Here is a 25,054-nt window from a genome sequence, read left to right as displayed (position 1 = left end):
GTACTTCAGGGGCACAGGTGTTAGTAGAGCAATCTACAGACAGCACTTAGAAGCTTGTGAAAGAGACTTCAGTGCCACACAGACATAGACAGAAGTATCAGAGCAACAGCATGTGATCAGAACTGGGACTGGCAGGTTAAGAACCAGTAAAAAGCTTACTGTGGCCCTTCCACAAAGTGTAGCCTAGTCAAGCACAGGCATGGAAGTTGCCAAAGGTGCTTAGGGAACTGGGCAGCTGTTCTACAGCAGTCTTCCTTCTATCCTGTAGTGCCGCTAATGACTCTCTCTGCCTTTCTCTCCACAGAGTCCATGGGAGGCTCATCCATCTCTTTGCCCGTGGCATCGAACAGGCACCCTGTAGGCTTCCTGCTGACCCAAGAGAGGGTCAAAGCTAAATGACAGCGCAGCCTGTGACTGCTGCTAAGAATCTACAAGGCCATGAACACTGAGGAGCCACTGCCTAAGCATTGTTGGGGAATAAATTCCAGACTGGTATCTCAGGACCTGTGAGTAACAGTGCAGCTCCAGAGAAACTGTAACCAGACACTGCTGCTCCACGTTCAGATTTGCAGAAGTGCCACCTCACACCTGCCATTTTAGGGTGCTGACCCTGGAGAGGAATAGCCCATGGTGCTCTGCCTGCTGTGCAGATACCAAACCCCAGTGTCCTCCTGCTCCTCATCACACTGGAAATCAGTTGGCAGAATAAATGAATATCTAGCTCAGCAGTGCAGAACCTCTGACCTGTGGGCCAAATTTAGTCTGCCAGGCTACTTCCCCCAAACCTCCCCTCCCTGCCCATTTGTTTATAGACAGAAGCAGTTTTTGAGTCCCCCCTCAAGCCGCTTGAAATAAACACAAGGACCACGGTCTCCTTGTAACAACTTCCATTTACATACCAGCATCATATATAAAACTGAGAAGCAGTTTGAACAGGAATGTAACAAGTAATGCAGCAAAAGCAGAGCTAGTGCAATTGAAAGAGCAGCTTGTGTAGCTGGAACAGAGGGCAAGGGCGCTGCCTCCTGCACCCCCACAGACTTCCCCCATAGAAAGGAGCAGAAGTTGAAATGGGACATCTGGCCCAGCTGCAGCCAGCAGTCTAAGAAGGAGCGAAACTAAAGAGGCAGAGCCCACAGTGGAGAAGATGACAAGGCCCACACCTAAGCGCAGTGGATGCTGGAGGAGTGCACGGGTGTCCAGGGCCAGCAGGTGGTCCTAGGACAAAAACCACCGTTTTTCAGGTGTAGGCAGCAGGAGTTGGGGCAGAGATCCCTTTGCCCAGCCTGGTCAGCTTGGCTTCTGCAGCGAAGAGCAGCTGTCACCCCTTCATACAAGCTACTCAGTTGGAGGTCACAGCTTGTGAGGATTGACCCAGCGGTAGGTGCCTTCATACTGGAACCCCACCTTCTTCATCAGCTCATCTGCCTCTGCGGGGCCACGGCTAGAAAGGAAAAAGGCTCCCCATTAGTAATTCTGGTTGCAGCCAATAGCGAAACCATCTGAATGCTTTAGAGTGAAGTATCCTCTGTGGATATGAGCTGAATTTGTAATGTAAAAGTTTTTCTAAGTTGGTTTTGATGCTGTATGGATGAATGCATACAAGACTTAACATATACAGTGGTACCTCCGGCTGCGGACGGGATCCATTCCAGAGGTCTGGCCGGATCCCGAGTTTTTCGCAACTGGAGAGACTGCTTCTGCGTAAGCATGTGGGGGAAAACCCCAGAAATATACTTCTGGGTTTGCCACTTACGTATCCCGAAGTTTACGTAACCAGAGGGATACATAAGCAGAGGTACGACTGTATACATGTATTTGTCTTGGAAGACACTTTGTGTTTGGAAGTTGTTTTTACAATTTTCAATGAAGTTGGTTTAAAAAAAAGTAATGCTGGATGCAGTTGTTTCCTACTCAAGGCTTTTTACATCTATAGGCCAAATGCAATTGTCTCCATCCCTGAAACAGCATAGCAGCAGCATTGATTATGATCAAAAGTTGACCAGAATCCTTTTTTTTCCATTTTCAGACATTTATGTATTGTATATAAGTACTAAATACTACCCGCCTTTGCTGATTTCTGGGTATCATACTCACTTAGATTAGCACCCCACATCAACTATAAACATGCACTCAAAACACAGGTAAGTGTAGAAGTGCAGATGGCAGCTCCCTTTCCCAATGTACTAATTAACTGAGCCAGGATGCCTGGAATTCTGCCATTGTCTCTACCATTGGACCAGCTCTCCTCTCAAGGCACTGTGCAGTTCCCACCCTCTGGGTATCACTTAGACTGGGGGTCCAAGAAAGTTCACCATGCATTACAATAATCACATTGGAGAATATATTTTCCGCTCAGTTCTGCTCAATTTGTAGGGTGGGGACAGTACCACAAGGCCACTCCCAGAGCCCCCACCGCACCCCACTACCCAAAGCCCAGTAAGCAAGGAAAGCCTGCTGGGGGTGCAAAAGCGGGGGGGAGAAGAAATAAATGGACAGGAGGGAATGGTGGGGGTTCCCCACTCTTTATTTATTTATTCCTCCTCCCGTGTAAAGTTGTGGTAGTGTAAGTAAAGTGAATGTAAGTTGCAGGCCCACTGTTTCTATTAACCAAATAAAATTTATTTGGTCAAATCTTAACACAAACTGGATTAATTTTAATCAAGTTCATATATAATAAAAGAGCATATAAAAACACAAGCTCTGAGACCCTTAACACAATGTGAAAAATTTATTCCGCATAATGGGTAGAGGGGAGAAAGGATTAGTTTCTAAATAGTACCTTATATTGCTTAATGTAACTTAAAGACCTACGGAACCCCTTCAAAAGATAGGGGAACTATATATTGGCACACAAATTCTTTCCAAGGATTGGAATAAAATATGGGTGTTGTGACCCATATTGTGAGGGATATCACACTCCTTGCAAATGTCAAAAATGTTTTGTTTTGTGTTACCTGATGGTTGGAGGAGTTGCAATAAGCTTGGTACATTTATGTTGGAAATGTAAATTGATGCAAGGTTTTTGGAATTTAATTTTGACAGAAATGATTAATATTACTAACAAAACTATTGTTGTCCAAAAGTAACATTACTGAATATTTTTTATGATACTGATGTAGATATATTGTCAAAAGAATTGGTCTTATATGTTGTTGGCAGCTCGAATAATAATTGCAACTCAACGGAAAACAGTCCCAAACCTTACACTGGATTCTGTTATCACTCATTCTGGAATGTGGCCATAATGGAGGAAATTATCCATCACTTCAGATTTCAGCAGGGAATAGAACCTCCAGACACTTTTAATATGATTTTGCCTTCTATACAGTAAAAACATGGTTTTCAAGATGGCCCTCGTCACAAACCTGGCAAATCTGGAACTAGATTGATAACACTAATAGTTTTCACTTAGACTCTGTTATCTTAACCCAGAATGTGCAACTGTCCTCATTCTACATATCTATTGTATAGTTTTGTTCTCCATGTGTTAATTTTCACATGTTGTTACAATTGCTCTGTCTTTTTATATACATGTAAGACAAAGGTTTTTTTAATTATTATTTTTTACCAAAAAAGAGAGAAAGCCTGAGGGCCATGGCCAAGCCCATTAAGGAGGAGGGGGCAGGAAAGGGGTTTAGGGGGCCCATATGCAGTGTTCAAAACACCCATTGTTCTAGGCACATTTTGCAACAGGGAATTTCATTAGCAGTTTCTGAGCTCTGGGCGCAGTACTGTGCCTAAGATTTCAGATTAAAACTGCAGAGTGGAAGGAAAGGAAGATATTTTTCTGCCTCTCCACTTCCAGCTGCTCTCTCAAGGACTGGAGAGGACACCCTGTGAGGGGGGTGCGCAGGGGAAGGACTAGACAATGTAAAACATGAACACAATATTTTACCTGCAGTTCATTCATTTCCAGCTTTGAATTCTTGTTATAAAGAAAAAAATGTGCCTAGGCATTCCGTTGTTGTGCCCATAACCGAGGCTTAAGGTGCCATTTCACTCCTAGCCTTCATGTCTGAGTTTCTAACACTGCCCTTATGCACATGTTGGCAGCCATCACCAAGATCTCCCCTTGAAACCTCAGAGTGATGGGCTGACCATAGAGCCTGTTTTAAAAGAAACGACTGCCATACGTATTTAAGCTCACCCCACTCTCTCTTCCAAACTCACCTGCCGTAGCAATAGGGAATTGGTTTGGTTTTCTCTGCCTCAGTCTTATGGAGCAGCGGAGTGAAAATTCGCCAGGCCTCACGCAGCTCATCACTGTGGGGAGGAGGAAAGTGCTGGGTTGGGTTACTGAACTCTGAAGAAGTTATCTACCTTAAACTGCAGTAGTAGTTCAAATATTTTTCAGTCATCATGTCTTGTGCCAGAGGTGGGAAACCCGGTCCAGGGGCCTCATTAGATCTGGCAGGGGTCCTCATTTGGCACATGAGGTCCTCTTACTCAAACCATTCTCACTTGTCCCACATATGTAATGTCAGCTGTGAGGCAGATAAAGGCGCAGCTGCAAACAGAGCTCAAAGTGGACTCCTGCAGATTCCTTAGCAAGTCATGCCTGCAGACAGCAAGTCCTACTTTGCCTGCTTGCAAATGGACAACACAGAGGGGAAATGCCCATTGGCACCTGTGGATCGAATGCAAACCGTGCCTGCCAGCAGACAAAGCAGGGCTCCCCTGGATCCCCCCAATATGTTATTCAAGTTGGTACCCCTGGGAGCCATCGTGTACCTGCGCACAAAATGCATCTGACTCCCACAGAAAACATCCAAGATGAGGCGCTCATAAGCATCTGGGAGCTTCACATCCTGCAGAAAGGAGAGAGGAGCAAGAGGCTGAATGTGCTGTGTACCTGGATGTACCTCCATTTTTTGAGAGGGTGCCTTCTATTCCTTGTAACTGTCACTGGAAGGAAAGAATTTGAGAAGCAGGCAGGACACCTCCTGAGCAGAACACTGCAATGCTAAGAAGCCTGGGAATCTCAAGTGCTGATCCCATATGTCTGTCTTCAACATAGTGGCTGCCACACAAAGCAACAGACTTGCATGTCTGAAAATGTGCCAGCAATAGTCTCACTTTCCAGAAGGCGGAGAGGGTGGGTGACAACCGCACCCCTCAAGCCTCCAGACCCTTGTGGCCCCTGACAAGCTGAGCACTTCTACCCCTCTACCGCCAGTACTGCTCATCTCCTCCTGCTACCAATCCCCACACTGTCATGCTTCTGCTCAAAATAAAGAAATAAAATTCCGCAAGGTCTCCAATAGGTCTGCCATGCACCTTTAACAACTGTGGAAAGGAAGCCTCTTTTACAAAATTGTTATTACTCAAGCACAGAATTTGGGAGCTTCCTTAGCCTATAGAGAGAGAAACTCTTGGTAATGGGACCTTGTAGCGGTTGCCATAGGTGAGGTCCAGCTCAGATTCTTCTGGGTTGAAGAACATGCCCGGCTTCTTGGTCATCATCTTGGTATAGACGGCCTCATTGGGCTGAACACGAATCACCAGTTCATTGCGCTTGCACTGGCGCTGGAAGATGTCGCCCGGCACCTCCCGGAATTGCAGTCGCACCTCAGCCTTGCGCTCATTCAGTGCCTTGCCACAGCGCAAGACAAATGGTACTCCTGGGAGAAGCAGGTTCAAGAGGGAAAGAGACAGAGACAAGTTGGGACTCTGATCCCTGTTATCTCCCCCACCGTTAGGCCTGGCACCCCAAATCAAGGATGTCCAGGCGTTGGCCTTTACCCCTCCCTCTTTCCCTCCCTCCTACTGTACTTACCATCCCACCGTTCGTTGTCCACGTAGAGGACAGCGGCAGCAAAGGTAGGGGTGGTGGAGCCAGCAGGGACTGTGGGGTCATCCAGGTAGCCCTTCTGAGCCTCCCCTTTGCCAGAGGGATCTCCCACATATTGACCAAGCACCACATTCTCAGGCTTCACCTCTGAGATACACTTTAAAACCTTCACCTGGCAGAAAGACATGAACACGGTCTGAGAGCCTCACAAACTACCAAAAGTGATCTGAAAAAGGTGTGGTGTGTGTGTGTGTGACTGTGGGGACTCAAAGCTAAGAACTCAGTATTAACATAAACTGCTTACTTCTGGGCAATTTCAAGATTACAAGTTTCAGAATTAATCTCCTACATGGAAATGGCAGCTGTTAATGTGCCACACACATTTCTCCAGTGGGCACTGGGTTCCTGTGGCATGTACACATGGCAAGACACACGTGCACCAACCATTCATGACTGAGTCCCCTGCGTGAGCACCATTTCCCACCTAGAAGTGACAACCACACAGAAATTTAATCTTGGCTGAAAATGCTCTTATGAGTACCAGGAAAGGATAGAAATCCTGTGCCCCAAAATAACTAGCCTAGTTCTGACAGCCAAGGGTGCTCAGCCACTGTGGGGCACCAGCGTCTCCACTCAGGGCTTGTGAGCAACACCTTTTCTATTTTGTTTTCTTCTTGTGATCTAAGAGGATTTACTGTATTTTTTGCACCATAACACTCACTTTTTTCCTCCTAAAAAGTAAGGGGAAATGTCTGTGCGTGTTATGGAGGGAATGCCATCGGGTGGCATGCCTACGGATTTTCCTCCTCTAAAAACTATGTGCGTGTTATGGTCAGGTGCGTGTTATAGAGCGAAAAATACGGTATATACCACTTCAACCTCATCATCAATGACCCATCATCAATAAACAGTTAAAAAACCAATACAGTATACATGTCTGAGTAGGCTTGCCTAAGCAGAGAAGTTTATAGTAAGTGTCAAAAACAGTACAACCAAAAGGCCTGCCTAATGTTAATTCTGAAGAGAGTGGACCTTCCCAAGGCAAGCAGGCAATTCATTTCCAATTTGAAGCGAAGGAAGGCAGACACAGAAATAGTAACTTGCTCAAGGACATTCAGATCAGAAGTGCCGGGTCCAAATTCTAGTTCCCGTCTGTGACTCAGTCCTAGATATGCTCCTACCTTCTCATCTCGCACATCATTGGAGTTGGTAGAGGTTGGTTTCTCCATGGCAACCAGGCAAAGCATCTGGAGCAAATGATTCTGCATGACATCCCTGCAGAGGTGGCAGAAGGAATCAGTATAAGCTACAGGAACAGTACTGAAATCACCAGTCATGCCCCTCTCTCAGTCATCACCATCCCTATGCGCTTCCTGCTTCTCTTTCTGGTGGCCTGGTGCAGCCTAACTGTGAGGTTTCCTTGTATATCTGCACACAAGCAGCGTCTGGAAAGCAAATGGGGTGACTGGAACTGGGGCCCAGACAAGCATGAGGATCAGCAGAAAAACCCATGTGGCTGTCCCCTGCAGCAAGGCAGTCTGTGCACAATAAATTTGACAGGAGCACAAAAATCATAGCAAGCTGGGTTAGGTGGAAAATTTCAAAGCCAAACTATGTTTTATCTGGGCAGATATGGGGTTTCTGCTTCATCTGTCATCTGAGTGAATTACAACTCTGTGGAATTTTAGTGCCACATCTGTGGATCACTGTGGTGGTTTGCACACCTCAAACACACCAAGTAAATGATTCTACACCCTCCCTCGCCCTGTCCCCCCACTCTCTCACCGGATAATACCAAACTCATCAAAGTAGCCACCCCGTCCCTCAGTGCCAAATGGCTCTTTGAAGGTCAGAATGACACAGGCAATGTTGTCACGGTTCCAGATGGGGCTGAAGATCCGGTTTCCAAATCTGCAAATGAAGGGGGAAATGACCTGAGGCTGCAGGGCAGAGAAGCCCCAGCTGAGCAGCAGAACAGAAGGGCTCCACCAAACACTACTCCAATGGAGACCATACCCTGTCCCTAATCCACTTGAGAAGGTGCTTTATTGGCACAAATTTGAAAAGACTTTTGAAGCCATGGGTAGAACCAAGCCTGAAGGCATTTGTCAGAGGACTGAACAAAAAGTTGCCTGCTTGAGCCCAGGTAGTTGCTGCCAAGGTCCCATGTACACCCACCACCACAGCCTTTGAATGTTGTCCCCCAAACTCCTTGTTTTACCTGAGCACCATCAGGTTCTGAACCATCTCCTTGCCCAGGTAGTGGTCAATGCGGTAGATCTGGTCTTCACTGAAAAGTGCGGAGATGTGATTCGACAACTTGTCAGAGCTTTCCAAGTCCTTGCCAAAAGGCTTCTCCACAATGACACGGTTCCAGCCCCTGAAGAATTGGGAAGTAGAAGATGGCAAAGGCAAAGTTTTAAATGTGGGGTGGGGGTGTGAATCTAAGTGAGCCCTAGAGCCCTCTCCTCATACTGCACATGCACATACACCCCCTCCTGAAAAGATACGTGAATCAAGCAGATTTTCATAGGTGTGAATTATGTTTCTTTGCAATATTTATTCCATTTTTACCGGCCTTCATGAGGTTCAAGGTGTTTTGCAGAGCTCTGAAATCCTACACCAGGATAACCACAAGTCTTGCTCAGCTCTTCTCCAGTTTCCAAGGTCACCAGTCACAGCTGATGCATTTTCAGCCATACATTTTCAATCCATTCCCCCCCACCAGCTTATTTCCTCCTGCCAAATGTTTTCATTAGTTTTCAATATAGCAAAATACAGATTCAACCAACATAACTTGTATAACCAATGGGTAAGGAATGTATGCACATTTTACAGTACTCCTCCAGTTTATTTAAAAATAAACGTTAAAAGCACAGAATCTCCAGATATCACGGCCCATTTCAGTGATGTGTTCAACAGTTCTGCCTTTAGCAGTTCTCCACAGCAGGCCTTCCACCACCAATTCTCAAACTGTCACTTTGAGATGGTTTACAAATTGGTTTTGAGGCACATGAATATCAGCTCCCAGGAGTGGCTTCTTTGTGAGAGCAGTGCACAGAAGCCTACTTCTGGAAAGTATACTGGCCAGTACCATAAGCTGGGATTTCGGCAGCTCCAAGACATGCCCCTCTGTTTCTTTCCAGAGTGCACTTCTTCCATGTTACACAAGCTGCTCAGTGCATGTGAGGGATCTACATTCACACGGATCAGGTAATAATAATAATAATTTATTATTTATACCCCGCCCATCTGGCTGCTCTGAATCAGCTCTGAATGAACTGGTTTGGGGGTTCCAGCTTCAGCTCCAGGGAAGATGACAAGCTAACCTGATTGCTCTGACCTCCTTCCTCTCCATTTTAGCAACTTGAAGCCATCCATGAGCAATTAATTACTCCAATAACTAAAAGCATAAGAACAAAAGAAAACTGCTGATAAGCTACTACTTTGAAGTGAAAGACAGAGCTATAAATCTACCTACAGAGGAAGAAAAACAAGCTTCTAGAATGGCTTCAAAGTCATCTTACTCCTCAAAAGAAGACTGTGAATCTCAATAGGGGATTTTAAAGCAATTAATTATATTTAGAACTCTTGTTATAGATACAGTGTAGAAGGCAGTGAGAACGGATATAGGGCTAATCTTCTAATTAGCTTTAAGTCAAGTTTTATGATTGATTATTGCTGTATCAGAAAACTTAACAAAGATATTACATGCATGGAATAATAAAGAAATGAGATAGATGTTTTGTTGAAATATGACATCCTTTTATAAAATACTTTACTGATAACCCTGAAGGATGGCAACTACTGAAATCACAGACTGGACTTTGACAAACTGATCCATCCTGGAGGGGAGAGGAGTTGGGATTTTGCTTTGTAGCCATTTCTCTTCTCCTGTAATTGTTATATAATGGAAATAAATAAAACTATTTTTATCTGGGGTTTTTTAAAAAGAAGAAGAATGACCTGGTTCAAAACAAAGGACAGGCTGGAAGTTCTGGCTCTTGCTCAAGAGAGTGAGCGAAGCATCTCAAAAGAAGAGAGAGTCATAGAAGCCAGGGGCATCCTTTGGGCAGCGATGCCAATGCACCAGAGGCCGGGGACCAGCACGCTCTGCACTACACTGAATGAAGGGCTGGGGGTGGCAGGCTTGCATGTTATCTCCTGCCCTGGAGGTACATACTGAGGCCAGGAATGGCTCACACCTTCCATGACAGCAACTCTTGCCTCGTCTTCATCGGAGCTGGACTGACATTTAGGGCTATTTTTACATGCATCACGTGATGGCAGACTTGGAGCTTGCCACTGACTGTGTGCTCAAGAGGGAACAAGCCACAGCCAGTTGCTGTTTCCTGGGGACTACCTGTGCTAGTAAACCAGTGGCAGAGGTAGCAGATTCCGGAAGCACTCTCTTCATCCCACTGCCACCATCTGTGCCATGAAGATCACTGCTGTGCTCACTCCTTGCTCTTTTAATTACAGTGGTACCTCGGGTTACATGCGCTTCAGGTTACAGACTCCGCTAACCCAGAAATAGTAGCTCGGGTTAAGAACTTTGCTTCAGGGTGAGAACAGAAATCACACGGCAGCAGGAGGAGGCCCCATTAGCTAAAGTGGTGCTTCAGGTTAAGAACAGTTTCAGGTTAAGAACGGACCTCCGGAACGAATTAAGTATGTAACCAGAGGTACCACTATCTGTTCTTGCTATTAGTGTATGTGAGTTTATGCATGCAAAGAAAACGGACAAGAAAGGGTTAATTTAGGTGTGTTTGTCCTGCACCTTCAGCTGCTCCTGAGTGAGTCAGAGCGTGACCAAGCAGAAAATGAAGTAAAAATACCCTTGTGTTTCTAGAAAGGTAGCCCCCACCCTTCGGCTAGAACCTAACGTGCTGGACTGCTGCAGGGAGCAAGTGTTGCTGGAAAGACCTTTTTTTACTTTTGCCATAGGCTGTCTGTGGGAATTAACAGTATAGTAGGATTACTATATGCTACAACTGTATGTAACTGCTAAGCTGAGGAACTGCATTATACCTGTCCATTAAAGAACTGACCCTACCCACATTGTCCTGCGTTTTTCTTTGACACCTCCATTCTGGGTTTTCCATTTGCATAATCTGGTGGCATGTCATTGGGTACTCTGCACATGCCCCAACACTCGCTCTCCCTACCTGCCCACCTGCCACCCCATATAGCAGGATCAGGAGAGCCTGCAGAAGCCTTTTTCCACATGACTGGAAGGGGCCCCCTGCAGCTCCTCCAGACGGCCACCAAGGGAGGGAGAACTCCAACCAGACACGGCCTCCTCTGCCTGAGCAAACTTGCCCCAGTGCCCTCCTGCTGGCCCTGCCCCCACCCTGGTTCCCTGCCCGGCCCCAAGTCTTACACAGTGCTCATGCAGCTCTCCCGGATGTTGCCAGTGACGTCTGCATAGACACTTGGCGGAAGGGCCAGGTAGAAGAGGCGGTTTGCCTTCTGGCCATTGTGAAGGCTATTCAGGTGAGCATTCAGACCTTGGAAAGAGGCCCGGTCGTCATACTTTCCTGAGACATAGGAGTTGCGGGCAAAGAAGTCGTTTAATTTCTGTTCTTCTTCAGGGGTGGCCTGGAATGATATATAGATCTGTTATGCTGCAAGGAGGAGGGCTGCCTGTACACCCCCAATCTTTACATCCTAAGAATGTTTCAAATTGCCCAAGACAGGAGCCGTTTTCCACCAGCCAACCAGGCAGAAGAGATCAGCTTATTAGCAATCACTCCTAGTGGCAAATGCAACAAACTTAAGCATGTGAACAAAGTCCTGTGGGCTGAGGAGGCAGCAGGTGGGGAGGAAAGTCTCACCTTGAGGTGTGGCTGGCTCTGTTTGCGGATGTCGGCAACAGTGAGCTGGGACCGGGCATAACCCACCACGTAAGTGTCATCAGGAAGCAGCCCGTCGCGGTACAGCCACCTGCATGGGAAATCAGAACAGTCCCAATTCAAATGGGCAGCCACATGGCAGAAGGAAGGCAAAGCCACAGGGGCAGTTAACTTACCAGACGGTTGGATAGATCTTCTTCTTGGCTAGATCACCCTGCAATTATGAAACAGAGGGGGGGGGTCATCATTATCACAGAAAGCATAAGATAAAGAATGTGTGCTGAGGCAAAGGCCGAGGGGTGGCATGTATGGGGCTGGAACTCAAGTGACTCAGAACAGAAAAGTCCCTGTTTAAATCCCTGCTTCCAAAGAGCCAGCCTGCTCTTTTGAGGAGAAGAAGAAGAGTTTGGATTTGATATCCCGCCTTTCACTCCCTTTAAGGAGTCTCAAAGTGGCACACAATCTCCTTTCCCTTCCTCCCCCACAACAAACACTCTGTGAGGTGAGTGGGGCTGAGAGACTTCAGAGAAGTGTGACTGGCCCAAGGTCACCCAGCAGCTGCAGGTGGAGGAGCGGAGACGCGAAACCGGTTCCCCAGATTACGAGACTACTGCTCTTAACCACTACACCACACTGGCTCTCTGGGGTGAGACTCACTGGGCTGAGACTGGGCTCCAGAGAGAGAGAGTAACAGCCTTCCTTCCAAATCCCCATGCACATGACCACTGGTCTAACTGAAGTATATGGTCATGTAAACACACTGATAATAATCACCAATTAATTCCTGCTGGTATATCTGTGGTCATCAGTCAATAACTGAGGAAAGAAGAGTTAACCAGCCGTAAGATGCAGGTTCTTACTGCCTTTCCTAAATCACAGGAAGGAGACGACTCCAGTCTTGCACTGCAGTTAGCGCAGGATGCACTGCACCACCACACTGCAATCTCCCATAGTTCCCTGCTCCCAAAACATCAGCACTGGGGTTGGTAAGGGGAAGGACGAAAGGCAGCCCATCTCTGCCCTCGCATCTTTTCTGAAGACCTGACCACACTTTATAGAACCAGATTTGGGGACATTCAGGAAGTATAGGTGGTTTGCACCAAAAGCTACAGCTTGGCCTTCCACTGCCAAACCCCTCCCTGACACGGCTGCTCACTCCTTCCTCCAGCCTGAGCTCCTCCCTGTGGCTGGCAGTGCCACGCTGCGTGAAGCACCCCTGGCAGTCGCCTTTGTCCTTCCATTGGCAGAAAGCCCGGCTGCAAACCTGCCTAGTCATGCAGCGTTAGCCCAACGGGTGCCCACGCCTGTGGGCTTTTGGTCCAGCCCCTCATGTTTGAGTCAGCGGCCGATCAGCCATCTGGTTGCTAAGCAGCAGAACACCCTGCGTGCCACCTCAAAGACTAACACCTTTATGCAGGAGCCCCGTGGACACAGAATACACATGTTCCACGGAGCCTCTTTCAAAAGACTCACCCTGTACAGCCAGTCAGGTCAGACGTGTCCAATGAGGGGGACTGTAGTCCATCAAAGGCTACGCCAGAGTAAATCTGTCAGTCTTTAAGGGGCCACAAGAGAAACTTGGGGTTTTTTCTGCTACCAGAGATGAACACTTGCTCACATTCATCCACTATGAATCTTGCACCTTCTCCCCTCCCCCTTTTTCTTCATTCTACTGTTAAAATATCACAGATGATTTATTTGTTTCAGGGATTTTATATGCCACCCTTCAGAATATTTATCCCAAGGTGCTAGGAGGAAGAAGCAATTCTGTTTTCCAGGTCAGAAAATAGTGAAAAGTTCTGTGACGTATCCCAGCAAACCCCCCCCCCAAAAAAACCCCCAAAATCCTCTGGAACAACCCAAAATGCAACTCAGATTACCAGGATCATAATGTTTCCGGGAAAGAGAAAGGCATAAAACCTGGTGCTGAGCGTAAGAGGCTCTGGCCTGCACGTGGTCCAAGGAGGAAACACCTGGCTCCTCCTCCAACCTGCCCAGAAGGTTCCCTGAGGTGGGCCACTCTTGAGGCTGTGAAAATTTACGGTATTCTTGGTGGTGGCCTTTAAAGCCTGGCCTTTAAAGATCAAATTTTAAAAACTGGGTTGTATTCAGCTAAGTTTTACTCAGAGTTGATCTATTAAAATTAATGACCCTAACTTAGTCAAATTTATTACTTTCAATGGGTCTACTCTGAATAAAACTTACCTGACTGCACTCTTTCTATTCAGGAAGGCTTTTGTCCTCCAAGATGGTTCAAATTTCTGCTGCTGTACTGTTTGACTTTGCTGGTAGCTAACATAAATGCTGGGACGCAGGTGGCGCTGTGGGTTAAACCACAGAGCCTAGGACTTGCCAATCAGAAGGTTGGCAGTTCGAATCCCCGCGACGGGGTGAGCTCCCATTGCTCGGTCCCTGCTCCTGCCCACCTAGCAGTTCGAAAGCACGTCAAAGTGCAAGTAGATAAATAGGTACCGCTCCAGCAGGAAGGTAAACGGCTTTTCCATGTGCTGCTCTGGTTTGCCAGAAGCGGCTTAGTCCTGCTGGCCACATGACCCGGAAGCTGTACGCCGGCTCCCTTGGCCAGTAAAGCGAGATGAGCGCCGCAACCCCAGAGTCGGCCACGACTGGACCTAATGGTCAGAGGTCCCTTTACCTTTAACATAAATGCCAAGCAATTTTTTTAAAAAAACCCCTAATATTTTATTAATGCTTTTATTGATTTTTTTTATGTGAATCGCTCTGAGAGATTTGTATTAGCCTGATAAGCATTAGGAATAAATATATAACCAATAAAAACAATTAAATAGGTCTGTTGCCCATTATGTGCCCTCCTAAGAGATTTTCAAGGGTTCTCTAGAGATTGATTTTTATAAATCCAGGTGCCTTCTGACCCAGAAACTCCCCTCCTAAACCCAGGTGTCCTTATTCAGAGCTGAGGGGAATGCTGAAATGTTGTTTCAACAAGCCGCATGGCAGGGCCAGCCGCACCCCCAAACTCTTTTTGCTCTATTGTGTGCACAACATTTTAATCTCTCACTGTACGGGAGTCCAGGCCCGCCCTAATCTTTCAGCAAGAGGACTATGGCTTTCTCCCGCCCTGAGAAGAGGCTTGCCTGTTGCAAAACACAAAACCTTTGTGAGGAGCCCTGGGGCGGCTCCCTGGGCATGTTGGGCATGTCAGCAAAGGTCTGGGCGCCCAGCCCTGCCTCCAGGCATCAAACCAGCATTCCTGGCTTCTCTGTTCTTCAGCTCAATAAGCACGAGCAGAAGTATGTGAGAAAAGAAAGGTTCCTCAATGAAATTGCCAGGTGGCACAGAATAAGGCACATTTCTGCCCAACCCAAAAGGTTTTCCAGTCCCAGAGGTGGGGTAGGCATCCTTTGTGTCCCCCAGTCCTCATTTAACATTTTAATGCATTTATTTTCAAGTATTTCTATATACTGCTTTTCATCAGAAAAGATTGCAAAGCAGCTTACAAAGATCTGGCTGTAGAAAGCTCTGCAGCACTGGGCAACGTCTGCCATGCCACCAGGTTTAGAATAAAGAACTGGATGACCTTGTGCCCGCTTGCTTACTTAGTCCGAGGGCACCTCAGCTCCTGGCAACCAGCACCCCCTGGCCAACCCCAGAGGCACCATTTGCCTTAAGAACTTGTAGCCAGGGCTGCTGCAACAAACAGACGCGGTCTTCAAAATTCACCATTCACCAGGCACGTTCCACACCTGCTCAAACATGAGCAAGCCAAGATTTCTGGCTGCTTGCTTTGTACCTGAGCTAGTCTGTGAGAAGTGGAGAAACTTCTCTCAGTTTTCCTGGCCTGAGCCCTGCAGAGCTTGCATCAGAAACACTGTCTGGGCTGCTTGGGTGTTGGGTGACAAGCAGAGGAGGTGGATGTGAAACTCTGAGGGAGCCGCCTCCCCGCCCACCCACCAGAGCCGCCTGGTGGGAGCAAAGAGGAGCTGTGCGCTTATGATGATTAGGGCAGGCAAGAGGGAACCCGGGGTGGCAAAGGGAACCACTGTACCTCCCCACAGTGGTGGAGGGTGCGCTGTGGTTCCCCGCAGCAGCAGAGGGCTTTGCCATGCCTCCCTGCAGCGGCAGAGGGTGTGCCACGCTTCCCCGCAGCAGCCAGACTAATTGCATATTAGTTTGTGCTTTTTGGAAAGAAAGAAAGAAAGCGCTGCTGCATTGGAGATGGCAATTAGCCATTCTTTTTTTGAGCCTGTAACCCGGGTTCCAGGAGTATTTTGGCTCCTAGTTTTTATACCTCAGTCTGTAACACTGTGGACATGAGAGGGCATCAGAGGTGGGAGGGACAGAGGCCGGTGAAGTCTCCCCTGGGTGCACTGGTTGGAAACCACTGATGTAGGTTAGCAGTGCTTAGCAGTAACAGATCGCCTCATCAATAGTACAATATAGACTCCTCTTCCCCCTCCCCCGCCGTGGATCCCCAAACATCTATCCCCAGACCTTTCTTGAGCCACATGGCTTCGTTTCGTTTTGGCCTCAAAGTACAATGCCCCACCGCTGCTGCTACAAGTGCCAGTGACCTACAGAAGCCCTCGCTTTCCCTGCATCCACCCAGGGCTAGAAGCTCCTTATCTAATGCAAACACTACTAAGTCAACTACCTGCTGTGACCTGGGCCAAAAAGGTGTGAAACATCCAGGACCCATGAGGGTTGCAACTGGATGGAGTGTGGGCACACAACTTTCTTTCTATGTGTACTTGTTGCCTACACAGGTCAGGTGATCTTTTTATTGCCTTTGCTAAGAACCTCCTGAGCTTGTGCCAGGAGCTTAGCCTGCAAGTCTTCCCGCCTCTCCCTTGTGAGCTAGCTACTAGGGCTGCAAGCTCTAATCAGCTTAATTTCTACTTAAGAGGTGGAGCCGATTCTAATGTGCAGCTCTGCAAATTGAATGCAGACTTGCTTATTTCATTATTTATTTGCTATCTGGTTCTCATTTCTTACCAGTGTTGAGAATACAGTGGTACCTTGGGTTAAGAACTTAATTTGTTCTGGAGGTCCGTTCTTAACTTGAAACTGTTCTTAACCTGAAGCACCACCTCCTGCTGCTGCCATGCTGACGGAGCACAATTTCTGTTCTCATCCTGAAGCAAAGTTCTTAACCCGAGGTACTATTTCTGGGTTAGCGGAGTCTGTAACCTGAAGCGTACGTAACCTGAAGCGTATGTAACCCGAGGTACCACTGTACCCTGATATTCTGCCATCCACTTTGGCTGGTGTCCCAGATGCATACCTTTCTGGACAGGGATAGCCTGGGTTCTGTTGTCTATGCTCTGGTAAACTCTAGGTTAGATTACTGCAATTTGTTATACATGGGGCTGCCTCAGAAGACAGTTCAGAAACTTCAGCTGGTGCGGAATTAAGTGCCCCGTTTGCTCACTGGGGCAAGGCACTTCAAGCACATCGCACCAATCCTGGCCCAAATGCGCTGGCTGCCCACTAGTTTCTGGGCCTATTTGAAAGTGCTGGTTTTGACCTTTAAAAGCCCTTCAACAGCTCAGGACCACGATACCTTAAGAACTGCTTCTCCCCCTATGAACTGACCCAGACCCAGCAATCGCCAATTGAGGCCCTTCTTGGTGTGGCTCCTCCATGAAAAGTCTGGAGGGAGGCAACGTGAGAACAGGCCTTTTCTGCGCTGGCTCCCCACTTGGGGAATGTTCTCCCTAAGGAGGCCCACCTGGCGCCTTTGTCACATATCTTTAGGCACAAGGCAAAAACATTCCTCTTCTCCCAGTCCTTTGGCTAATCTATGGCCTCTTAAATGTTTTTTGGGGGAGGGGGGATTATTGGCTTTTTGTTTAGTTGTTATTATGTAGCGTGTTCTGCATTTTATGTTGTAAACAGTCCTGTGATTGCCTCATGAAGGGCAGTATAAAAATTTAATAAAGAAATAATACAAGAAATCAACACAGAAGGATTTCTCCCTCTAACAATGAGTCTTAGTTTTGGTTGATTAGATTGTAGGTGCCTGTCTCATACATCGATATTTCTTAACAGACAGCTATGTTATGCTTTAGGTAATATGCAAATTTAATTATTATTTAATTGACTAAACCAAGAGACACTTGATCAACTAAAATTTTGTTAAAGCTGCTAACAGGCTTAGTGGTTACAGACATCAAATCTGCAATTCTCATCTAATTCCGTTTCCAGGCCTCAGCTTTCTCACCTGAAGCACTTATAAAAACCTTCTTCACCATTCTTTCCCTATCCTTAACCTTAAAAGCAAAGGGCAGCTACCGTTTGACCCCCCCTCCCCCCCCCGTGTTGCCGGACTGCAATACTCATTTCCTTGGCTTCCAGCGGTGCTGACAGAGACTAGTGGGAGTTGGGGACCCAGAGCTAGAAGCTCCAGGTGAGTCACCTCTGCTTTAAAGTCTAGAGAGGGAAAGAATAAGCACTAATCTGGGTGAGTGTTTAGACAAGCCACTTACTGCAGAGTTGTGTATGGTGTGGAACCCTCCCTTTTGGGCCCCAAAGCCTGATCCTGCCACAGGCATTTAGAACTGGCTTGGAATTCCAACCAATACACAGTATAACGTTGGCTGCAATCCTAATCACACTTTCCACAGAGCAACCCCCATTTAATTCAACAGGTTTTGCTTTTGAATAGACACAGGAAGTGTAAGCTACCAGAACACAGCAACTCCAGGGAGGAAAGGTAGTAACAAGAAATACTTCCTTGTACATTTTATTCTTCCCTGCAGTTCAGAGCTTCTGCTCTGCATTGGCAGGCCCAGTTCAAGCCCTGGCATTTCCAGGGAAGGCTGGCAGAGGCCCCTACCTTCAACCCTGTTAGTGTAGAGATAGACAAGGATGAGTCAGAAGGAACCAATGATGTGATTCAGTACAGGGCAGCCTCCTATTTGCCCGGTAATCTCCCTTGGTTAATTGCATGGGCACTGCCTTGCACAATGGCCTAAAGGATCTCAGTCATTCACAGTTCTTCTTGAGGTGATATATACCTGTGTCTAAAGTACACCACTTCACGAGGCAAGGTGAAGCAGCAGCCCTGCGGGTGGCCCCACCCACGCCCCCGCTACTGCCATTGGCGCTGAGTTCCAGTGAGATCCTATGAGATCACTGTTATCTTTCATTTCTACAGCACTTTGTGTTTTTAAGGGGGGGGGATATCCAAGTGGTTTACAACCTACATTAAAGCATCAAATAAAACAATCCAGAATAAAACATCACTGAAGAAAGTCTGGAACACCTTAAAAGCACCACAATTAACGGAAAACTCAAATATTATTGTAAGATTTCAAAACAAAACATTACTAAAGGAAGTCAAATACGAAGTGCACATTTAAAACAGCATAATTATCAAGAGAATAAAATAGTATAATAAGCATAGAACATATCTGTTGCTGTCGCTGCCCATCTTGTCAGCTGTGGAAGCTCAGGCTGGATGTCCTGGGTCTGCTCTAAGAGGCAGCCAAGATGGTCTCTGGCCTCTTCAGAAGCCTCCGCTTTTGTGGCGAAGTCAGTCTGGACTACATGGGAAAGCGCCTGCACGGCAGAGGGCAGGTCTTCCCAGACTCACAACCAAGGCGGTCTGGCTGAAATCTCACAAGCCCTTGCCAGAACCCATGGTCATCACCACTGCGCCACCGAGATAAGGCATGCTGCAGCAGGAGGAGCATGGTGGGCAGCACATCCCACTTTGACTCAAGTAGCGCTTCAGGCAGCAGAACACCAGGAAGAACTGAGCTCCACAAACCTGCATTTAGAAAACTATGTCATAGTCTTGTCTTCTCCCGGAAGCACTAATTTTCTCTACGTAGGGACTGTATGTGAGTATGTGTGTACAGTTTTTGTAGTATATGCACCCCTCTCAACCAGCTATATGTTTACTACCTCACTGGGAACTAAGGCAAAATCCTTGCTATGAATGGCAGCAGCAGGACAAAAGCCCTTAAAAACATGACGTGCTTCATCACACTGTCATTTTCTGTGACTAAGATTCTGAGCGGCAGTTCCTGTTTAGATGCAATTCTAATCTCCCAATCCTGCTAGTCTTTACAAATTAGTAGTGACCAAAAGGCAAGGCCTCATTTTTCCAAAACACCTGTTGTTTGTTGGCGATCATTCCTTTGAATCAGCTAGCTAGTTGCCCGCAACAGCCTTAATACCGCTGGGGGAAAGCTGGCATCTGGAACTACCCTAACTAACACTCAGGTGCATCACTTGGGGAGTCAGTGTGCCAAATATGTGCTTTCAGACCAAACACCAGCTTGCTGCTCAACCACATGCCTGACAGGAACAGGCTAGACTGGCCACGTTGTGTCTACGATCCACAAGGCTAACAACAGAGGTGTCCTGGTAGAAACCGTTTCTGTTTTTCCCAAGAACGCTGTCTGTCTTTTCAATTATATATTCTGGCTCCAAACTGGTAGCGTTTTCATTCACTGAGAATAAGCAACACTACCAGAAGGCTCACTTCCCTCTTTTACCTACGGAGAGCACCACACCTTGTTCCCCAGTGACTCAGCAAAAGCTGGGGCTTCTCCTTTTGCTAAAGTTGTGCTCCCTGCGCCTTGAGCACTCAGACGGCTCCTTCTCTCTCCTGTGTGATGAACTGCAAGCGTGCAGAAGGCGGCCCAAGTGGTCTGAGGCCAACCCACTCCAGAATGGAAAACAGGAAAGAGGCACAAAGAACAGAGATCAAAGAAAAAAGCAGAAGGAAATCATTTTGGCAGCACCATGCAATTCACCAAAGTACAGGCATGATTTGTATTTATGGCGGAAGGCTCCAAAATGCCATGAATGTGCCTGAGGCCAGAAAAAGCACAGGCACCTTTATTTTAACCAGAGGAAGAAATATTAAAGAGATACAGTCATGCCTCGGCTTAAAGTAGTTTCAGGTTGAGCGTTTTCAGGTTGTGTTCTGCAGCGACCCAGAAGTAATGGAACGGGTTACTTCCAGGTTTCGCCTCTTGTGCATGTGCAGACGCTCAAAATGACGCCATGCGCATGCGCAGATGTGGGTTGCATTCTGCTCAGGATGCTAACGGGGCTCCGGAACGGATCCCGTTCGCATCCAGAGGTACCACTGTACCACTGTGGGTCTTACGACGGCATCTTTTATCCTCCAACCATTCCCATTTAGCATCACTCCCTCTCATCTTTGGACAGTCCTCTTCATTAAACAGTTATAATGTAACACATTTGTGAATTAAATGCCCTTAAACATGGACAGAGGGCATTTCCTGCTGCTGCACTGCTGAGGAAATGCAGCCTATTCCAATGGAAGTGAAGACTGGGGCTTCATTCCAGGGTAGACAGAGGGCTCCTTTAAACCTCTGTGCCTCTCTTAGTAAATTGAAAGGGTCCACATCTCCCTTGCCACTATTCCCAGAACAAAAAAGACCTTTAACAGCAACTAACAAGTATAGCTTATGTTGGTATTCCTGAAACACTGTTGACAGTACCCTTATGACAGCACCCCATTATCTTGCTGCACCCACTCATTTTCATATTTATTTATTTATTTATTTCAACACCACTTTATATTTCTAAGAAAAAATTCAAAGTGGTTTACAGTATCTTGCGTGTGTGTCATCTTGAACATGAAAGGAAACAAAGATACAAGGTAGGATATGACTCAGGAGTAAGAACGTAAGAACCATCTGCGGAATCAGGCCAATGGCCTGTGTGCTCCAGCCTCCTCTTCACTCGGGGCAGCCGGATGCCTGTGGAAACCGCAAGCAGGATCCGAGCACAAGAGCAGCTCTCCTCCTGGGCCTTCCAGAAGCCGGCATTCGGAAGCTCATTGCCATCAATAGCCTAATTGGTCTAATCTTCAAGCAGAGGCTTGACAACCATATGTCAGGAGTGCTCTGATGGTGTTTCCTGCTTGGCAGGGGGTTGGACTCGATGGCCCTTGTGGTCTCTTCCAACTCTATCATTCTATGATTCATTCTATTCTATGATTCTTTCCAAGCCATCTAAGCTGGTGGCTATCACTGCCTCTTATGGGAGTCAAAGTTAAAGTGAAACTATGAAAAGAAGCACTTCATTTTTTTCTGTCCTGGATCTTCCAACATTCAGCTTTGCTGGACGTCCCCAAGTCTAGTGTTATGAGAGAAGGAGAAAAACTTTTCTCCTTTTCCCCTTTCTCCAGGCTACACATTTTATGAACTTCTTACTTCCCTTTTGTCTAAACTAAGAAGCCCCAAATGTTGTAACCTTTCCTCAGAGAGGAGTTGCTCCAGCCCTTTGATCATTTTGATTGCTCTTTTCTGAACCTTTTCCAGCTCCACTATATCCCGTTTTTGCTGAAGCAACCAGAACAATACACAGTATTTCAAATGTGGTCACACGACAAAGTATATTTACAGGGATTAAATTTTGTGAGTGTAGTAGGTTTGATACTCACTGAAATTGCTCCCCAGCAAAACAATCCCTTGCATAGGCAGGGAATATTTTGCAATTATAGCAAGGGGACAGAATGGTGAACAAGCCAATGGTGAGGAGCCAAACCACTTTAGGCTGATCTTTCCAAGCACTGGATTACCAACACATTGCTAAATCCATGCAATGCCAGGATTATCCACCTACCCCTTCAAGCATGCTCACAAACTCCAGAAGGGATGCTGATTACACACCACGCGGTAATTGCTGTGCAGAGTTATACAACAGCTTCCCAGCGCAAGGAGGCAATTATACAAGGGGCAGGAAGAGAAGCCAGTGGCTGCTTCAGGGCAGCGTGACTGAAGCACCTGTTTTTGGTATTTGGGCCACACCAGCATCCTGTCACCAGGCACAAACCTTGTGTGGCTGTGAGTCACAGCTCTGGAAGGGAAGATGCTAGACTGGGTCAAAAGGGGATGGGGGAGCAGAACAAAGTGGGGTCACAGCAGAGCTACTGCTGTGATGGGAAGCAGCTGGTGGCTCAGTGGTGGAGTAATGAAAAATGCAAGGGATGACCCTCTGCAGTTCCAGGCTGATCCAGCAGACTAAGGAAACGTGAATGCTCCTAACACAATCCAGTTCCCTTTTCAACAGAAAGCTTCTACTGAGGCATAGTAACACACGGCATGGGATATGGGATTCCCACCCACTGAAAAAAATCATCTGTGTCAAATTCTGCCCCCATAATATGTGGGTTCAATTAATGAAATGATTTTAGAATGTTGTATCATTTTACTGTTGTTAGCCGCTCTGAGCCCGGCTTCAGCTGGGGAGGGCAGGATATAAATAAAATTATTATTATTTATTATTATTATTATTACCGATGTAATTGGGTGGTGCCAGCAAGAAAATGTGCAACATTATGATGTCAGAACAGAAGACATTTTTAGGTCACACAAAATTTCTCCCCAACCTGAAAGTTTTGAGGAAGAAAAAAGAAGAAGAGGGGATGAAGAAACAGACGCCTGTGTGTATTGGGACGTAAACGCTTGCATCCTGCTTTTAAAAACTAGTTAGAATAAAAGTTAAGTTACATTCTGTGGCAACTTTTTCTCAGCGCTGGAGTACCCTCCATCCCTATTGGTTTTACTGGTCTACTGATTTATTTCTATTGTTTTAACCTCAAAGTTCTCTTGAGCTACCTCAGACTCCTTTAGAAGGAAGGGGAGATACAAATTTAATGAATGAATGAATGAATAGCTTAGAGTGCTATAAACAAAAAAGACTCCCAAATACAATTATAACAATACATTATTTCTTTATCATTATGTTCCTCCAAGAAGCGCAAGGTGGTCACATTGCTCCCCCCTCCCCTTATGAAGACCAGTCACAGGATAGATTTGGGAAACCCACCCCATGCCCTGGGCAGATGGCCAACGGAATGGAGGGCCAGCACCACTCACCTGTTCCATACCTGTGTGTACCTTTGCCGTTTCCGTGCCCATTGCACAGCCATATAGCCATCTAGATTCTCCGGCCATGCTGGAATTCCCCCCCCCCCCCCCAGTTTTGGTTTTATTTATTTCATAAAATTTATATACTGCTAGATGACAAGAAAAGACCTCAAAATAGAAAGATCCTAAAATAGAAAGATGCCTACAGTATATATCAGGTCCGCAGTGGTCCAAAGGAAAAAACTCACCGAAGCCCCCAAGATGATGAAGATGTGGGTGTTTGACTTTTGGAAGTCATTCCCTTTGCACAGCTCTTCGCGAAGCATCCCACAGATGTCTGTCCGAGACAGCTTCTCCGGTGGCTGATGATGGCTCATGGTGGCAGCCTGGTCTCCTGAGGAGAAAAGGTGTCTGTCAGAGGCGGCTCCTCCCACCTGCTTCCTGACCCGCTCCCCTCCGGCAGGTGTTGCTCAGGTGAGCAGTTCCTCCACCTCTTTCCTGCCTGCAGCCTGCGTGCCAAGGCGCTAGTCTCAACTTGACCCCAGCAGGGCTCTGGGGCACTTCGGGCATTCTTGTCTTCAAATACAAACACTGAATGTCAACTTGGCTTCTCTGCTGCTCCTCAGGTCCAGGACGAGGAGCTGAAGACCAGAGCAGAGAAATACGCGGGGCCAAAGCGAAGAAGACCCATCGCATCTCACGGCCTGTCAGCGCCTCGAACCCGGGAATCAGAGGCCGAGCGCATTCACACGGGCGGGGACGAGGGGGCGGCTGGACTGCGCGCCCGGCTTCCCCGAGAAAGCGGGCGGGCGGGCGGGGGCGGCGAAGCGGCGGCGAGATCCAGGCTGCCCGGGGAGCCGCGCCGCGGCCGGGCGGGCGGGCGGGAGTCCCCTCGGGGGTCGGGGGCTGCCTGCCCTCGCCTCGCTCCTCCGCGCCCTCCGCCCGGGATGCTGCCGCCCGGCCCGGCCCGGCCCTCGCCTCTCGCGCCCCGCCGCCATCGCGCCCCCCCCCCCCGCGCCCCCGCTCCTACCTGCTCGCAGTGCCGGCGAAGCCCCGAGGCGCTCCTCGCTCACGCTGGCGCGGCTGCCCATGGCCCGCCCGCCCGGCCCGCCCTCGCCCCGCCCGGCCCGCCAGCGCCGCCCCGTCTCCGGAAGGGAGAGTCCGCCGCCGCTGGCCAGAAGGGGGAACGCCGAGGCGGGACAAGCTCCCGCTGATCCTTTGCTCTCTGCCTCCCGTCTCGACGTGGGCGGAGCAGATCAGGATTGATTTTTATTGATTTAGGGGAGCAGCTGCCCTCGCCCCCCCCCGGCTGCGCCCACGCACCTCTATACCGGCTGCTTGGCAGCCAGAAATTCCCTAACTCTACAAGTTGTTTGGCAGCAATTCGACAGGTTTTATTTCACCCTTGCAGCAAGAGTTGCACCTTTCCGTCGTACCACGAATCAGTGCTATTTTTGTGGAAAAAGAGGTGCTGGAACTCACCACGAACGCCTCTCCCTTTCTCTTAGAATAGCAATGGACCCACCTGAGAAGGGCCAGAAGTGAGTTCTAGCAAGTTTCCCCTGGAA

At 47.6% G+C, this 25,054-nt stretch overlaps 2 protein-coding genes across 8 annotated transcripts in view; one reads left to right on the top strand and one right to left on the bottom strand.

Moving 5' to 3' along the window:
• LOC310696703 (ceramide kinase-like) overlaps positions 1-3,207 on the top strand; it is a 26,018-nt gene extending 22,811 nt beyond the window's left edge. For all 6 annotated transcript variants that reach the window (XM_083482553.1, XM_083482552.1, XM_083482551.1 and 3 more), the window contains one exon: positions 305-3,207. In XM_083482553.1, coding sequence (XP_083338679.1) covers positions 305-395 — 91 coding nt within the window. In that variant the 3' untranslated portion in view covers positions 396-3,207. The remainder of the gene's footprint in view (positions 1-304) is intronic.
• Positions 873-25,054, bottom strand: G6PD (glucose-6-phosphate dehydrogenase). Of its 2 annotated transcripts, none has more exons than XM_083482547.1 (13): positions 25,012-25,054; positions 23,735-23,880; positions 11,826-11,863; positions 11,632-11,740; positions 11,178-11,395; positions 8,016-8,174; positions 7,580-7,705; positions 6,976-7,069; positions 5,780-5,966; positions 5,389-5,624; positions 4,735-4,811; positions 4,174-4,266; positions 873-1,444 (listed from the first exon to the last, which is right to left on the bottom strand). In XM_083482547.1, the coding sequence occupies exons 2-13, from the start codon at positions 23,861-23,863 to the stop codon at positions 1,354-1,356; spliced, it is 1,557 nt and encodes a 518-aa protein (XP_083338673.1). In that variant the 5' UTR covers positions 23,864-23,880; positions 25,012-25,054; the 3' UTR covers positions 873-1,353. The 2 variants fall into 2 exon arrangements, with proteins under 2 accessions (XP_083338673.1, XP_083338672.1); XM_083482546.1 differs by lacking the exon at positions 25,012-25,054 and adding an exon at positions 24,517-24,612.

The sequence above is a fragment of the Podarcis liolepis genome (assembly GCF_965112155.1).
Source record: "Podarcis liolepis genome assembly, chromosome: 17".
Classification (NCBI taxonomy): Eukaryota; Metazoa; Chordata; class Lepidosauria; order Squamata; family Lacertidae; genus Podarcis; species Podarcis liolepis.
Note: the sequence above shows the minus strand (reverse complement) of the source record. Positions and strands in the feature narration are given on the sequence as shown.

Coding starts and splice junctions, on each gene's coding strand:
- G6PD (XM_083482546.1), bottom strand. CDS start 24,577: ATGGGCAGCCGCGCCAGCGTGAGCGAGGAGCGCCTCGGGGCTTCGCCG. Junction 11,741..11,825: donor AAGATCTATCCAACCGTCTG/GTAAGTTAACTG, acceptor TTTCCCATGCAG/GTGGCTGTACCGCGACGGGC. Junction 4,267..4,734: donor CAGATGCATTTTGTGCGCAG/GTACACGATGGC, acceptor TCCTCCCCACAG/TGATGAGCTGCGTGAGGCCT.